This window comes from Populus trichocarpa, chromosome 1 (genome assembly GCF_000002775.5).
Source record: "Populus trichocarpa isolate Nisqually-1 chromosome 1, P.trichocarpa_v4.1, whole genome shotgun sequence".
Classification (NCBI taxonomy): domain Eukaryota; kingdom Viridiplantae; phylum Streptophyta; class Magnoliopsida; order Malpighiales; family Salicaceae; genus Populus; species Populus trichocarpa.
In genome coordinates this window covers 25,789,586-25,807,285 of record NC_037285.2, presented here as the reverse complement: position 1 = coordinate 25,807,285, position 17,700 = coordinate 25,789,586, and the positions used below count along the sequence as shown (strand labels likewise).

General features: G+C 34.3%; 2 protein-coding genes across 10 annotated transcripts; one reads left to right on the top strand and one right to left on the bottom strand.

Annotated features, from left to right (window-relative positions):
- The first annotated feature begins 162 nt into the window (after nt 1–162).
- Nucleotides 163–3,341, top strand: LOC7465109 (serine/threonine-protein kinase PCRK1). The gene is made up of 4 exons (XM_052450542.1): nt 163–891; nt 1,026–1,297; nt 1,656–1,778; nt 2,330–3,341. The coding sequence occupies exons 1-4, from the start codon at nt 498–500 to the stop codon at nt 2,894–2,896; spliced, it is 1,356 nt and encodes a 451-aa protein (XP_052306502.1). The 5' UTR covers nt 163–497; the 3' UTR covers nt 2,897–3,341.
- An 8,610-nt stretch (nt 3,342–11,951) lies between these two features.
- Nucleotides 11,952–15,472, bottom strand: LOC7485703 (probable serine/threonine-protein kinase PBL10). Of its 9 annotated transcripts, none has more exons than XM_002299834.4 (7): nt 15,310–15,472; nt 14,845–14,949; nt 13,916–14,241; nt 13,509–13,644; nt 13,271–13,413; nt 13,028–13,151; nt 11,952–12,887 (listed from the first exon to the last, which is right to left on the bottom strand). In XM_002299834.4, exons 2-7 carry the CDS (start codon nt 14,894–14,896, stop codon nt 12,451–12,453), a joined length of 1,218 nt encoding a protein of 405 aa, XP_002299870.1. In that variant the 5' UTR covers nt 14,897–14,949; nt 15,310–15,472; the 3' UTR covers nt 11,952–12,450. The 9 variants fall into 9 exon arrangements, with proteins under 9 accessions (XP_002299870.1, XP_024447423.1, XP_024447419.1 ...); XM_024591655.2 differs by having other exon boundaries at nt 13,916–14,247; nt 15,310–15,471; XM_024591651.2 differs by having other exon boundaries at nt 13,916–14,247; nt 15,238–15,465.
- Nucleotides 15,473–17,700: the final 2,228 nt, after the last annotated feature.

Below are 17,700 nucleotides of genomic sequence, written 5' to 3'. Positions count from 1 at the left end.
TATATATAAACAATTCATACCCGTGATAATAAAAAAAGTACAGCATAGTCCTTCCTTACAAGGATAAAATAGCAGTTAAACATCCCATTTGTTTTTACTTGTAAAAGTGATTTTGAAAATATTTAAAATTTTTAAAGAGAAGAAAACCTCAATTGGTTGGCCGAAGCCATATAAACAAACATGCTGGACTGGAAGACATAACAACAAGTAGAAGAAGACATGACGACCGAGCAAGCCAAGCCTCTGTCTTCCTTCTGCGCTCCTCCTCGTGATGCACTCTGACTTTCTCTTTCTCTGCCTCTCCTCCTTGCCAAATTTAATGGGCCCATGCCCCCATCTATCTTCCATTCAAATATCAAACTAAATTACCATTTTAGTCGGTCGTCGACTCACCCACTCCCTTTGACCCTCTCCATTTCCTCGGCTTCCCCTCATTTGCATATCAAAAACCTCGTGTTTTTTTTAAAAAAAATTGCTCCTTGTTGGAATCAGGATAAATGAAGTGTTTTCATTTCACGAACGGGGAAAGAAGAGAAGATGAAGACGTCGTCGTTTCGAAGGTATCCAGAGTATCCTGGGCAAGGTCCTTTAGTGTGGCGTCCAGCAGTCTGGATGCAAGGCGGTCCGACCTTGACTCGGACAGCTACTGCTACTCCTCCAGAGACTTGTCTGAATCAGTCGGGTTCTTCGAGTTACTGAGTCAAAGAAGAGCTAATGATCTGCGAGTCTTCAGTTTCTCCGAGCTCAAATCTGCTACTAGAGGGTTTAGTAGAGGTTTGCTGATTGGTGAGGGAGGCTTTGGTTGCGTTTATAGAGGCGTCGTTAAAGTTCCGGATGATCATGACTCTAATTCCAAGATGGATGTTGCTATAAAGCAGTTGAATCGTCACGGTTTCCAGGCAAGCCTTCCTTGCTATAAACGATTAATTAGAAGTAGTAATATGCAACTTAGTTAAATAAATAGCGGGTTTGTTTTTGTAGAATGATTAATGATTTTTTAAAATATTTTGGACAATTTCTTCTAGTATTACAGGGGCATAAGGAATGGATTAATGAGGTGAGCTTTTTAGGTGTGGTTAAGCATCCAAATCTTGTTAAATTAGTGGGGTATTCTGCTGAAGATGATGAACGAGGGATTCAAAGGCTTTTGGTTTATGAGCTTATGCGTAATAAAAGCTTGGAAGACCATTTATTGGCGAAGGTACTACCCGTACCTCTTCCGTGGATGACAAGATTAAAAATTGCTCAAGATGCAGCTCGCGGATTGGCTTATCTTCATGAAGAAATGGACTTTCAGGTATTATATACAGTGTTTTATTGATTTGGTTATAGGATTTTAAATTTTAAATTTCAATGTTATCCAAGGCTTTTTCCCTTTCTTTTCTCTGTATGTCACTTTAGAATTTACTGTCAATCCGTGGAGATGGAGTGATTATATTTTTTAGTTGCTGGTGTGTTTAGAAATTTACAATAATGAGAATTCATGCTTCTATAGATTTTCGTTGTTTTTAAAGTATGGATGCAAGCTTGCACGTTGAAAATTTTAGAAATTTTCTCTCGAGTAGTACTCTGTCAACTGTGGTTTGTAAATTGTAATATCTTTCTTAATTTTCTCAGCTCGTTGTGTGCTTATGGTTTCCCATACATTGAAACAGCTAATATTCCGAGATTTTAAAGCATCAAACGTTCTACTAGACGAGGACTTCAATGCAAAGCTTTCAGACTTCGGACTGGCTAGGCTGGGACCTCCTGAAGGACTCGGACATGTTTCAACATCAGTAAGTAGTTCTTTTCTCTTCCCTGTTCTTATTTTCTCCCACCTGGCTGAGTATAATTGAACAGTTCAGCTATATTACCTGTTTTAAAATGTTAAGATGGATCAGTTCAAACCAGAAAGAGAAATAAATAATAGACTTTCAGATGGAAAGAAATTCGTTTTATGTTGATGAAACTTGGTAATATTTGAATGATATCATGAGTGTCCTGGTCTTTCACTCTTTTTTCGTACCTGTTCTTGTTGGAAAGGTTTCGGTTGGAGAAATACATTAGTCTTGTATAATAATACCATTATTCTTAGTTTATATCACAACTGAAAATCTTGTAACGGTGGTGGTGGTTATATTTTCGTGCAGATTTATATTATTCAGTTAACTGGCGGCACTCACTCAAGCTTGCACACCCTTGTGCCATTGATACACTAGTTTAGAGAATTAGAGAAAATTTATATGAAACCAGCATGCCGTTTTTTCTTCTTTTTACTAATCCTATAATTCTGCTGTTATGGAGAAATAGTAACTATCTAATTATGCATTTAATTACAATGTTAAAGGTTGTGGGCACAGTGGGTTATGCAGCTCCAGAGTATGTTCAGACTGGCAGGCTTACTGCAAAGAGTGATGTATGGAGCTTTGGGGTGGTTATGTATGAGCTTATAACTGGAAGGCGAGCAGTAGAGAGAAACCTGCCTCGGGGTGAGCAAAAGCTCTTGGAATGGGTAAAACCATTTGTATCAGATTCGAAGAAGCTCCACCTTATCTTAGACCCACGACTTGAAGGGCAATATTGCATCAAATCAGCCCAGAAACTATCAGCCTTGGCAAACAAGTGTGTAGCAAAGCAGCCCAAGTCCCGCCCTAAAATGAGCGAGGTAGTAGAGATGCTGGGAAACATCATCGGTGAAATTTCATCTCAGGATGAAGATGCCCCGGAACCTGCCTCCGAAATTGAAGAAGTTAAGGAAGAGGCCACTGGGGAGACCGAGGCCGAGTCTAACAAACAGGGTAACAGTAATCGGAAGAAGGTTTTTGACATAAGAGAAATGGTCAACTTGAGAAATAGATCCATTGGGAAATTAGATTGGAGAAACTGGACGCCAGGGTTGGTTAGAACTACATGATGAGCCCTTAGCTTTTACCAGTAAATAGAAATGCACACATCCTTGCTCCCCTGGGGAATGGCAAATGAATGGGTTAAATATTTTTAGTTGACGAGATGAATATTGGGAATACATGCAATTCGAACACTCGGTAGGGCAATCATCATCATTTTATTTGCAAGAAGGCTGTAAATATAGGTTTTTTGTGCGCCTTCACAGCTGTGAGACATGCATGTATTTTTGGAAGGCACAAATTCACATCCCCTCAATAGCATGTAATTTTGCCGCATAAAGGATAGTTTTGAAATTGCAAGGGGTTGTGCTGAGTCTGTTTTCAGTTCATGGTCCCAATAGTCTGCTATCATATATTAAAGCTTTTCGAATCGAAAGTTGCAAATCATTGTCTGTGAGAAATGTTAGAAGTTGCAGAAGGAAGAAAATTAGAGAAAGAGATAGTTTGATTGAATTGTTTTGTGAAGAGCTCTGCTCATTCTGTTTTTATATTTGTTAAGTTATTTTACAAGATGGACGCAGCCTTATATATATAGACATCAGAGCTGCTTTTCATACTATCCCACGAGAAATGAATGACCTACTACCCACGTTGCAGTACCAGCTGCATGTCAGGCTAAAAGGACTAACAGAAAAGTAAAAGAATGAATAACAGAAAGAAAAGAAAAACAAAGAATAACAGACTAACAGCTAGAAATAGAAGAAAACAATTATCCTTTTTCTTCTAGTAATTTCTTATCATTGTCATTCTTCAACAGACCCCCACAAGATGGAGCGTAGTAGTTTACGATGCCCATCTTGGATATATGAGAAGAAAGCAATGTTGCAGGGAGAGCTTTTGTAAAGACATCGGCCAATTGAAACTTTGTGGAAACATGTGTAGTCTTCAGAATTCCTTCCTGAATTTTGTCACGGATAAGGTGGCAATCTAACTCGATGTGTTTGGTCCTTTCATGGAAAACTAGGTTTAAAGCAATGTGCAGTGCAGCTTTGTTATTGCAATGTAATTCAGCAGCATGAGGGTGAGAAACTTGTAGGTCTGTGAGGAGAAAACGTAGCCAGGTAATTTCTGAACTAGTGGTGGCTATGGCACGGTATTCAGCCTTTGCTGAAGATCGAGATACAACTGATTGCTTCTTAGATTTCCAAGAGATCAAAGATGAACCAAGAAATATGCAAAATCCAGAAACAGAACGTCTGGTGTCAGGACAGGATGCCCAATCAAAATCACAATACGCGATTAAATCCAAAGTGTTGACAGAAGGGAAGAAAAGACCCTGCCCTGGAGCTCCTTTAAGATATTTCAGGATTTTGAAGGCGGCTGTTAAGTGAAGATTGGTGGGATGATCCATGAATTGACTCAAAGTCTACACACTATAAGATATATCTGGCCTGTTTATTGTCAAGTATAGAAGTTTTCCAACTAACTTCCTGTAATAGGTAGGATTAGACAGGATATCACCCTTTTCTTTGCTAAGTCGCAGATTTTGATCCATGGGGAGTTTGGAAGGCCGAGATCCCAAAGTACCTGAACTGGCTAGGATGTCCAGAGCATATTTTCTTTGACATATTTGTATCCCTTGTGCTGTTCTGGCGATTTCAAGTCCAAGAAAATAGCGCAATGTTCCCAAGTCTTTGATCTTAAATTTGTTGTTAAGGAAGACCTTGATTTCTTCGACAACAGCAGGGGAGTCACTTGCCACTATGATATCATCGACATATACTAGCAGTGTTGTGAAAGAGTGAGTATCCCGCTTGATGAATAAACTGTAATCAAACTTGGACTGACAGAAGCCAAAATCAAGCAGGGCAGTGGAGAATTTTGAGTACCATTATCGTGATGCTTGTTTTAAACCATAGAGGCTCTTAAGCAGTTTGCAAACTTGGTGAGGTGATCCTTAGGTGTATCCAGGAGGACGCCTCATGTATATTTCTTCCTGCAAATCTCCATGTAAAAATGCATTATTGACATCAAATTGATACAAACCCCAGCCTTGAACAACAGCAATGGCCAAGAGGCAGCGCACGGTGACTAGCTTGGCAACATGAGAGAATGTTTCGTGGTAGTCAATACCCTCTTGCTGTGTGTATCCCTTGGCAACTAATCTTGCTTTGAATCTTTCAATGCTACCATCTGAATAGTATTTGATCTTATAGACATATTTGCAGTCAATAGGTCTTTTGCCAGGAGGTAGGTCAATCAGTATCCATGTCTGGTTAGATTCCAATGCTTCCAACTCATTTTGCATGGCTGCATGCCAGTGAGGTTCGAGGACAGCTTGTGCATATGTTTGTGGCTCAGTATGGGAAGATATGGATCCAGAGAATACTTGAAAAGGTAAAGAGAATTGTATGTATGAAAGGAAATTACTCAAGTGAAATTGTTTACCTTGAAGAACCTCAACTGTCGTGGCCTGAATTGGATTGGGAGAATTGAGAGAAACCAGCTGACAGTGAAAATCTTGTAAATATTTAGGAGCCTGTTTCATCCTACTAGATTTGCGAATAGGAATGTGGGGAGGAGATGATGTGGAAATGGGAGAATGTGAGTGATTTGAGAATGAAGGGCCTGATGGTGAATGGTGATGTGGAATACTTATGTCGCACGTTTCAGGTAAGACAACTGTATTTGGAGACAGGTCAACAGATTTGGAGGGTGAGCAAGAAATGTTAGTTACTGGATCAAATGAGGTGTGAATGATGTTCAGAGGATCTAAGGTAGAGGAGTAGCAAGGTTTATTCTGCTGTTGTACCAGGGGAGAAATTGTATCAGAAGAAAGATTTGTAGGTGTGTTGAAAGGAAAAATATACTCATGGAAGGTTACGTTTCTGGATAGAAAAGTGTCATTGGTTTCTAAGTCTAATAACTTATAACCTTTCACCCCAAACGGATAACCAAGGAAAATATATCTTCTTGCTCTAGAATCAAATTTTCTTCTTCCCTGACTTAAAGTGGTAGCAAAACATAAGCACCCAAAAACTCTTAAGTGATCATAAGTGGGACTATGTTTGAAGATAGCTTCATAAGGTGTTGTATTCTGCAGTAGGCGCGTAAGGATACGGTTTATAAGATAAGTTGCAGTAAGGACACGGTCATTCCAAAATTCAAGGGGCAAGTTAGCTTGGAATCTAAGGGCTCTAGCAACATTCAAGATGTGTTGGTGTTTTCTCTTAACTATCCCATTTTGTTGTGGGGTCTCTACACAAGTCTTTTGGTGGATGATACCATTTTTGCGGTAGAAATCTGTCATCTGAAACTCTGTTCCATTATCACTTCTTAGATACTTAATCCTAGTTCCAAATTGGGTGTTAACAAGGTTATAAAATGACTTTATAGATCTTTGTGTGTCTGACTTATTTTTGAGCAAATAAACCCAAGTGCTACGAGACATATCATCAACAATTGTTAAGAAATATCTACTCCCATCATAAGCAGTCACAGAACATGGTCCCCATAGGTCACAGTGTATAAGTTCAAAGTTGAAAGAAGATTTGTGTAAGCTGTGATCAAAAGGAAGTATATGTTGTCTTGCCATGGGGCAAACAGAACATGGAGTTTCATTGTCAGTAGAGCATGAGTTTTTTTATTACAATAGGATCTTTAATTAATTGCAATCTAGAGTTGGAAATATAGCCTAAACGGTAATGCCACAAATAAAAAACAGGGCTAGTATTTGTGGTACAAGCAGAATGCAGACGGTGAGTATCAAAATACTTAGATAATTTACACATCAAGGCAGTAGGAGATACTTGAATGTGCTGGAATTGGTACAGACCATTCTTCATTTCACCCAATCCAATCGTTGTCCACGATGTGAGGTCCTGCATAAAACAAACATTGGACAGGAAAATAAAGCAGCAACAGATGCTTTTAGTTAATGTTGGTGCAGAAAGGAGATTGAAAGTAAAAGAAGGGACGCACAAAACATTCTCAAGAGTGATCAAATTTGAAAGTTTAACAGTGCCTATGTTTTTTACTGGGATTTCTTGTCCATTTGGAAGTTTGACATTATAGGACACGGTGGCTGTAATTTGTGTAAAGAATACAGTGCTACAAATCATATGATCTGTAGCTCCTGTATCTATAATCCAAGGGACGTTGGTAATATCAAAAACTTTATGTGCAGAAGTGGAGAGACAAGTTGCGATACCAGACATAGATGGAAGATTTGTGGAGTTAGCCACGTTAACCATAGGAACAGTTGAATTTGGAGCTATAGAGAAATGAGTGTCTGCTGAGTTGTGCTTTTCATGGAGTAACTGTAAGATTTTCTGAAATTGATTTGGAATCAGATCCATCTTGTCAACATGGTTCTTTGGAAAATCTTCTGCTATAATCATGTTGGCTTGTCTGGTATGAATATTTGGTCTTTTCCCTTTGTTGTATAGCTTGTGTCCTGGAGGGTATACCACCAGCTTGAAACACTTCTCGGCCAAGTGACCACTCATATTACAATGACTGCAAACAGGAGGTTTTGCATTTCCTGCTTTGAAACAATCTTCTAAGGAATGCCCTTGTATCTTGCAATGAGGGCAATAGGGTCTGTTGAAAATCTTGAAGTTTGTGAACGTGTTTCTGGTGAAAAGAGCCATTGAATCAGGGGTAAATGTGCCAAGTAACATCTAATATTGTTTTTCCTGTTGTTGAACGAGAGAGAAAACCCTGCTGACTTGTGGTATTGGATCCATCAGCATGATCTGATCCCGTATGTTAGAATATGTTTCATTCAAACCCATGAGAAATTGAATTACACAGTCTTGTTGGTAGCGATCAGTCAGGACCCTCATCTGTCCATAAGAACATTCGGGCATGGGACAATGCAATGCTAACTCATCCCAAATTGATTTTAGCTTTCCGTAATAGATGTTGACTGAATCATTTCCTTGTGTTAAGTTTGCTAGAGCTCCTTTTAATTGAAAAATCTGTGGTCCGTTTTGTTGAGTAAGTCTCTCACAGAGTTCTTTCCAAATTTCATACGCATTATCTACAAAGATGAAGGAGGATTTTACTGAAGGACTTATAGAGTTATGAATCCAGGAGACAATCATATCATTGCATCTTTCCCAAGCGTCCAGAAGGGGATCGTTAGGATCTGTTGGTTTTGTGATACTGCCATCAACAAAACCCAGATTGTTCTTGGCTCTAAGGGCCCTTTTCATGGCTCTTGCCCAAGTAACATAGTTTTCTATAGTTAATGGATCGGTCACCAGACTGAGAACTGATGTATCACCGTTGTCAAGTCGATATGGATTATTTTGATCTGATAGATTGTGGAAGCGTGAGGTTGATTGCATAGTTGAGGTTGGTGTTTGTTGGTTTTCAATTTCCATAGTTATCTAGAGAACCAGAAGCTCTGATACCATGTGAGAAATGTTAGAAGTTGCAAAAGGAAGAAAATTAGAGAAAGAGATAGTTTGATTGAATTGTTTTATGAAGGGCTCTGTTCATTCTGTTTTTATATTTGTTTAAGTTATTTTACAAGATGGACGCAGCCTTATATATATATATATACATCAGAGCTGCTTTTCATACTATCCCACGTTGCAGTACCAGTTGCATGTCAGGCTAAAAGGGCTAACAGAAAAGTAAAAGAAGGAATAACAGAAAGAAAAGAAAAACAAAGAATAACAGACTAACAGCTGGAAATAGAAGAAAATAATTATCCTTTTTCTTCTAGTAATTTCTTATCATTGTCATTCTTCAACATTGTCTTTGGTTTCCTCATTGTCGCGTCATACATGACATTTCTTCATATTGTCTCCACTGCGACATCTCTCCGAGGCTAATAAAGAAGAGGGATGACCTCCATGTTGATCGAAGATAGGCACCACTGGAGTGGTAGATGCTAGTTCCTCAAAACCATAAGCGTGGCAGCAACGATAAATTTATGGTAATATTTGAAGATCTAATCCTTGAATAATTTTTTAAAAATTAGGTTATTATAAATTAAAATTATTTAATTATTTGATCTTCAACAATAATTCACATGAATCACCAATAAAAAAATCTTTTAAATTTCTATTTAGGAGAAAGAGATTGTTATGCCTAGAGTGTTAGCTCTTTATTATGTGATTTGCGTAATTTTTTTGTCTAACAGATAATCCCTCTAAAATAAAAGATGTAAGTTTATATTTACAAGGAATTCTAAAATTCTTATAAATGGTAAGATGAATATTATTTAAGAATAATTTTAAAAATTTAATCAATCAAGTTCCTTCTTGATTATTCTAAGACTAGAATTATAATCCTTGAGTTAAATAAATTTTAGTGTTTAATTTCTAAAATTATTTTCAATTAAGTCACATTTGATTAATTATCTCAATTTAATTTCTGGTTAATGATTCTTAATATGTGTGACCTATTAGGTTCCTAATATGTTGGTCCAAATATAAATTATAATTTTAAATAAATATAATTAAATAAATCAAACAATTTAATTTATTACCAATTCAATAATTGATTAATTTATATTTGAAGATCAAATGAGGCTTTCCATATACATAAGTGATATCTCCATATAAAATTCTCATGCAAGTTAGTTCAGTGTACATGTCTTATGACATGTACCTATATATTAGTTCTCGGTATCTTTTATACCTCAACTTATAAGAATAACTGCTTCATTTCATAAAAAAAATACAAAATATGTATCAATCTCTACGACTCTAATAAATATCTAATATTAAAAAAGTATTGACCATAAATATTTAGAAACAATACATGCAATAGAAATATTATAATTATAATATCTTTATAATATCTTTTGCAAGTGTTTTTATTTCATAAATTTTATCTTTACTCTAAATTCATTTATCAAACATTAAGTTCATATATTAAATATAAATAAGTATTAAAAATAAATAATATTTTTATTTAATAAAATTAAATATATTCTACATTCACTTAGTTTAATTTAAAATCTCGAATCAATAAGTTGAAGTATAGGCGCACCGTCCCTCCTTTATTTGGTGCGCTTCGTTAGGGGTCAAAAACATGTGTCCCGTGATAACATGAACAGAGTTAACACCACTAGTCCACAACCTTTAGGTCCTTTACCTTAGTGCTGCTGCTGCATGCACTGCACTGCACTGCACTATCTGAGATGGACTTTTTGCTCTGCTCGAAACTCAAAAGCTTCATGGACTTTTTGCTCAGCTCGAAACTCAAAAGCTTCATGGACTTGAATATGGCGGCGATTCTCGCTTTTCATTCTTCAACCCAACTTTCCCAGTGGAGTCTAAGGTCATTATCTTCAACTTTACATCCTCTCCTTCTTCGACGCTTCCCTAGCCAATTCTATAATGCTTTGCTGAATAATTCTTTCTTTCTTTTTCGTCAAAAAAATAAGTAAACTCTTGCGCAGGCAGTTTGCTATTCTCTGCTTGCAGCTGTTTTCTTTCTCTGTTTTCTTCGATTGGATTTGATTACATGATTCTATGTTGATGATAATTACGTAAAAATACTATGATGTTTTGTTTATGCTGTGCTACCAAATTAGGTTATTTTTATAGTAGAATTCCGCAATCCATTTTCTTATGGATGCAGTGAATTTATTTAATAAACTAGTCATATGCCCTATGTTGCGAGGATGGTACAATTTTATTTAATCATATATAATTATTTATTTAGTAATTTGACTATATTGTCATAATCTTGTTTATCCATATTTTACCTAAGTTTTGTATAATCTTTATAGCATTTTTTTTCCATCCTGGTATCAATCTTTAAATCTCTTTAGAGCTTATTCTATCCTGAAACTAAAACCAAAAGGTAATAAATTCTTCTTAAAACACTATAGAGCTTATTTTATTTTCAATTTAAATATTAAATTCAAATTTAAATTATTATTTTTTATTTTTAAATAAGTCCTATTATATTATATTATTTTTTAATTTTATTAAAAACATATCTGTTGAAAAATAATAAGGAATCAAATAATTCATAAGTAAACTCCTATTCTATCATAAAATTATTTTTTTTCAGTTTTTGCTTTTTTTAATGATCACATAAATCCATGATTATTTAATTTTTATTAGGTAAGTTTTTATAAATATTTTTGAAAAGGAGAATTTACACCCCTGGCATTTAGGAAAGCATCAATTAGAAAGTTTTTCTGATAATCCGAAATAAAAAATTCAAAACCAAAACTTAATTAACACATGATTGTCACATGTTATGTTACCAATTTAAATCATACTATAAAACAATTATAAATTTAAGAGTTCTATAGTTTTTCAAGATAAGTTCTGAAATCTTTAAAAAATTTAAATCAGTCCTATGAAAATACCTCCAAGCAATTAGAAAAGTATAGCTATCATCCATCATAAGTAAGTAACCACTCACTATGTTATGCACGAACCATAAAATCAAGATCATTTTATAAAAAAAAAAAAAAACAATCTTAATCAACTCAAGTTAAATTATCAAACTCACAACCTGAATCATGAGATTAAGATAATTATATAAAAAATAAATTAAATAAATTATAAAACTCAATTCACAATAAACTCACTGTTAAACAATAAAATTAAAAAAAAATCAATCTAAAAAAAACACAATAAAACAATCTAAATCTACCCAGATTAACTTGCAAAACACGTAACTAAGTTATAAGACTAAATAGAAAACAAACTAAAACAAGTAACAAAATCAATTCTTAATCAACCCAATTTTAAAAATATTAAAAGATGAAAATAAAAATAAAATGTCAATCAAAAAAAAAAACTCAAATCATCCAATTTAACTTACTAAATCTAAGATATATATCATGAAATTAAAATAACCGCGTAGAAAATAAACTGCAATAAATCATAAAATCTAATTTTTAATAAATCAAATATTAAAAAATAAAATTAGATTAAAAAAACCATAAATTAAAAAACAAATCATCACAATGAATGACGTGACGTTTTGAGAGATGATGCAAAACAAAAGCACTACCTTTTAATTGGTAACTATCTATATTATGATTATGATATAATTATGATTTCACACTTGCATGAAGCGAAAAGAAGACAAGCAACGGTTTCCCTTCCATGTCAAGGCATTATAGAAGTCGCGAGAAATATGAAGGAGCATTCACAGCTTTTGTGATGGCATATAATCACACCGTAAATGAAGCCCAAACATGAAACATATAGCTCAGCTTCTCTTCCTAGAAAAAAGAAACAAAGGACCTACCGCAACAGACTAATGCATCTGAAGGTGTTATTCACAGATCCATATGAAAAGGTTAAAAAGAATATAACATTAAATACAACAAATACAATAAGGCTAACTTTAAATGGTCGGTCCCAAAGCTCTTGCATCTCTGATTCTCAGCCCGGGAGCTGTTTCCAAGCGTTACAATCAAAAAGACAAGTAACATTGAGAGCACTCCTGTTACAGGCCGACCTGGAAATTTGTCAGCGGGACTTTGAATACCTTAGCCAAAACAATATACTGTACAGTCACTGGACAAATATACTTGAAGTGATGCCAGAGTCCCGTGTGAGTTGCAAAACTGCCAGCATTGTATCAAGTACGAAAAGATGCAGCTGTAGTCAAGTTCCATTATTCTATTTCAAGCATATAGTGGGGATGTGGAGGGCCGAGGATATGCAGCAGTATTCCTTCCACTAATAGTGTCATCTGCACTTCGTCTACGAATTCGGGGAGCATTGCTTGCATGGCCATTTGCACTACCAGTTTCTTTGGAATCCTGAAGCTGCTCCATTGCTGTCACAACCTCATCCATAGTTGGTCGAAACTTGGTTTCTATGGATAGGCAACGCAGCGCAAGTGTAGAGGCCTTAAAGGCAACATCCATTGAATACTGGCCTTCAAGACGATTATCTAGGATGCGAAAGATCTTACGTTTGTTAGCTAGATAGGGTTTAGCCCATTCAACAAGATTGTGCTCTCCAGATGGGCGATTTTTGTCGATTGCTCTCCTGCCAGATAACATTTCTAGCAAAACAACTCCGAAGCTATAGACATCACTTTTGGCAGTTAGATGACCTGATCAGCAAAGAAGAATTGTCATCACAATTTGTGAGCAAAAAACACAGTTCAACATTCTAAATCTAATAGGTAGACAGAATGGTGGACGGGAAACTCATAATTAAGCTCTGGGAAAATGCATCTGAACTGATTAGTACCGGTAGCTAGATATTCTGGAGCAGCATAACCATAGGTACCTATAACCCTGGTAGATACATGACTCTTATCACCAGTCGGTCCATCCTTGGCCAACCCAAAATCAGAAAGTTTTGCATTGTATTTCTGCAATAATAACACAAAAGAAATTCTTAGAAGCACTATTAGAAAGTGAAAAGATTATTGAAACCATCAAACAAAACCATATCACAGAGCATGAAATCTGCTTCATCCATCACACATACCGAATCAAGTAGAATGTTAGAAGTCTTGAAGTCCCTGTATATTACTTGTGTTTCAGCACAATGAAGAAACGCAAGACCCTTTGCAGCACCAAGAGCAACCTTCAAGCGGAGGTTCCAAGAAAGCGGTTGGAAATAAGAACCTCCTGGTAAGCAACAGTATAAACAGTTTAAATTTCAAATTATATGCAACATCCATTTTGGCTCAACAATTTCAAGAGATGGAACAAGAATAGCTCACTTCTAAATAAATGATTTTCCAAACTGCCTCGAGGCATAAATTCATATACCAATAGTCGGTGTTCATCCTCTAAGCAATAGCCAATCAGCTTCACAAGGTGAGGATGATAGAACTGCCCCAGATAATTTACTTCTGCCTACAGTAGAAGCACAGGATAAGTGAGCATATAAATCTCAAGCTAGAGTAAACTTGGCTTAAATATGTTATGGTGAACAAGACTAAAAAGGGAAACAAGGTCACCAATTGGAAATGATTTGCTGAAATTTGAAGGTACCAGCACACTGGTTTTTATTGATGTCCAACTCTACTATTGCTAAATTTTAATAGGCTCGTTAGAAAAACAAATCATCACTCCTGAAAAAATCTCTGCTTATACAGAAGTGAAAAGGAGGAGAAAATGAACTCACCAGCCACTCCTTGTGACCTTGGAAACCGTCTTGGTTAAGCCTTTTCACAGCAATAACAATTCCAGTTCCAGGCTTGGCAGCAGAAAATGACTGCTCATCAATCCATCCCTTAAAAACTGAACCAAAACCACCTTCTCCTAAGACACTATCAGGACGGAAACTCCTGGTGGCCATTTTGAGATCAGAAAAACTAAAGCTCTTCAGATTGGTGGACTGCAAGATCTCACCCTCACTCCGAGGAGTTGGAGGCACTGAAACAGACAAGACCTTGCTACCCGTACTGCTCAGATCATTCCCATCTGTGCTAACATACTTTGAACTCAACCCTGCAACTAAAGAAAACATATACCCTCTACATAAATTGATTGCCACCAGCACATTACTAAGGAATTTCCAACACTATTTTTGGCTTTTAAATTTCGTAAAACAATAAGTGACATTACTTAATTAAGATAATGCCATGATTGAGCCGATCATTTTGCCTGTGCTAAAGGAAACCTGGAAAAGCTTTAAGATTCCTTTTCTTTTCTATTCCCGGTATTTGCCAGCAACCAAAACAGACCACGGTGACAAAATGGGAACATAAAACTCACCCAATTTCACAGAATTAAATTTCTCGGCAAACTATACCTGCCCAAATAGTAATAACATAGTTATTAAAAATATATATATCATTAACTTCCAAGCGAAGCATACTACATTTGGATTCAAAATCCAACTTCCTCTTAGCTCACCTTACAGAAGATAAACAATTATATCAGAGTGTAATCAGGTAATAGATAGAAAACCGACGAGAACCCAATCAGGTAAAAGGCAAGCAATTGGCACAAAAATATTCAGGGAAATCAACTTTTTTAAAAAAAAGCGATAACCACAGAAGCAAAATACATAAATGAACAAGGGGTTCAATAAAAAAATAGAGAGAGTACCTGTGTTGCATGAGCTCTCAGCTTTAATTTGGGCACTCAAGCAAATCCCCATCAAAATTGAATCAAGAACCCAAGCTAGCTACCCTTTTGAAACTTCTCTTCCTTCTACAGATCAATCAAATCAAAGACTTGAGCTTTAAAAGCTTAAAAGGAACCATATTTGAACAGTGAAACAAAAGGGATAGATCTATGTGTGAAAACAAAACCAGAAAAAACACTCCTTTTTGCAACAAAAGTTTTTTTATTTTGGCAACCAAAAAGACAAAAAGTCTAATTTTTAAAAACAATCAGAGAAAGAAAGACACCACCAATCCAGAAAGCAACTTTAGTTTGGAAATAAAAAGAATTAAACGCTAACCCATGAACCAGAACATCAAGAACTAAATAACCCACTTCTAATTATCTTATCCCAACAAAGAATCAACCGGTTATTTTAGTGGAGAAAGAAGGAGAGGGTGGATTGACCAGGTCTGAGCTAAGCTCTGGAGTGCTTGATTAGTCGGAAGCAACAGGAGGACAGATATGAATTGAAGAATAGCATTAATGGCGGGCTGGTCCCGCTTTTGAGCATAACATTTTTATACGATTGTTTTGCGACCTGTCCTCTCTCGGTCTCTCTATATGTAGGAGTAGAGTAGAGTAGAGTAGAGTTGAGACTTGAGAGTGAAGTCAGACAGGGTAGATAAAGATAATTGATGCAGCAGATTTTGAAGGAAAATATTTTTCCTTGATTATTTTTATTTTTTATTCAATTTAAAAATTAAAAAAATATTTTTTAATTTTATTTTTTAATTTATTTAGGATTTTTATTTTTATTATTTTTTTCTAGATTATTAAAGATGATTTTGGATTTATTCTAAGAGTTGTGAATCTCTTACTAAAGGTAAATTAATTAAAAATAAATATTAAATAATAAAATTATAAATTAGATTTTTTTATAGTCTGCTTTATTAAAAATTACATGTTATTGTACTCTTTCTTATGCCATTTCAATGGGTGCTACTCGGTATCAAGTCCAATGATTTTTATTTGTTAGTTTTTATTTGTTGTTAAATAATCATAGATGACAATGATGATTGTATAACAAGACATACTCGTGTAGAAAAAAATAAAATGCATTCTCCATTTGAAAAGAATACTCATGTAAAGATAAATTGCAAAATTATATCGTCAATTAGAGGTAATAAAGTTGCAGAGATAAGTTAAAGAATTATCCTATTAATTAACAGAGATAGAGAAAAGAAAACTAGAGGAACATGAGGAGAGTAGTCACAAATTTATTGTTATATTTTAGAATTCATTTAAGAGGCATGAGCATAACAAATAATTTCATGATCGAGATAGGTACAGTAGAGATTTTGGTGATCCTATTTATGATGAGATAAATGTGGATTAATATTCTTCATCAATTTATAATTTTTATTTTGATGATGATTATATTGATAATGATATCATGTATAATGACTATAATGGCCGTGACAATGTCATTAATGGTCTCCTCATCGATAATTTAGAGGTTGAATGTAAATAAAACATTAAAGGGCTAAATAAAAAATATATATTGATTCAAACCATGTTAATTGTTTTGATTACAAGATTATTATTATGGCAAAAGTAAGTGCATGAAAGGATTATGTGGATACAACATATATTGATGAATCAAGTTTAAGGTTTGTAATTTATTACTCTATAAGCTAATAAAAGCGAAATAAATTGTTATTAGTTGTCCCTTATACAAATTTTAAGATGAATAGACTAAAGTTCATATCTAAAAGTGTTATAGGCCGAAGTAAAGAAAGAAAAAGATTCGGAGAGGCTTGATTAAAACATCCACAAAAATGAGATAAGGGTAATTTAGACTGGAGGATGAATTTTTTTCAATCTAAAAAGATCAAGGGGTTTTTAAGGAAAATTATTTTTATATTTTTCTATTTACTTTAGGAAATTAAATAATATTCTTTATAATTTTATTTTTTTATATTTTATTTAGGATTTTATTACTTTATATATATTTTTCAAAAATTAAAAATTAAAAATTTTATTTAAAAAAAGGATTAATTTAAACTAATTTATTTAATCTATGATCTGATTTATTTTCAGGTTTAATAACTACATACACGTAGTCAAGCATTTTATGCATCGTGTAATCCAAAATTTCACTTTCGCAAAGCACAGATTAGTGACGTATGTGTTCGTTTCAGGGCTTACGTATATTAAATATTATACGGTCAATGGCATTCCCTTGACCTTACTTATTCTGTGCTGTAACCTGCATTATCTCAGAATTAAATAATAAAATTAAAGAAGGAATCGAATCGATGGTCACTCAAACTCACTCGTGGACGACTGGAAGCTTCCCATGAGACAGTTTTATAACCAATACAACCTTTGAACATGTTAATAAATAAAACATTAATTAATACAGTAAATTATCTATTCCAGAGTATGGTTGTTTTTTAATTGTATTTTATTTAAAAATATATTAAAATAATATTTTTTTATTTTTTAAAAATTATTTTTAATATCAATGAATTAAAATGATTTTAAAATACCAAAAAAATATTAAATTGAAGCAAAAAAAATAAAAAAAATTTAAATTTTTTAAAAATATTTTTAAAATACAAAAACAAACAGGAAAGTGTTGTGTGATTTCCTAACTTTTTTGACTTTTAACACGACAAGGTTTCAAACATGCACCTAAGGGTATATTTTTAACTTTAGATTTTTTATATTATACGTTGATATTAAAAATAAATTTAAAAAATAAAAAAATATTATTTTAATATATTTTTAAATAAAAAATAATTTTAAAAAAATCTACTATTATAATAATAAACTGCCTGTTTAGCTGGTTTG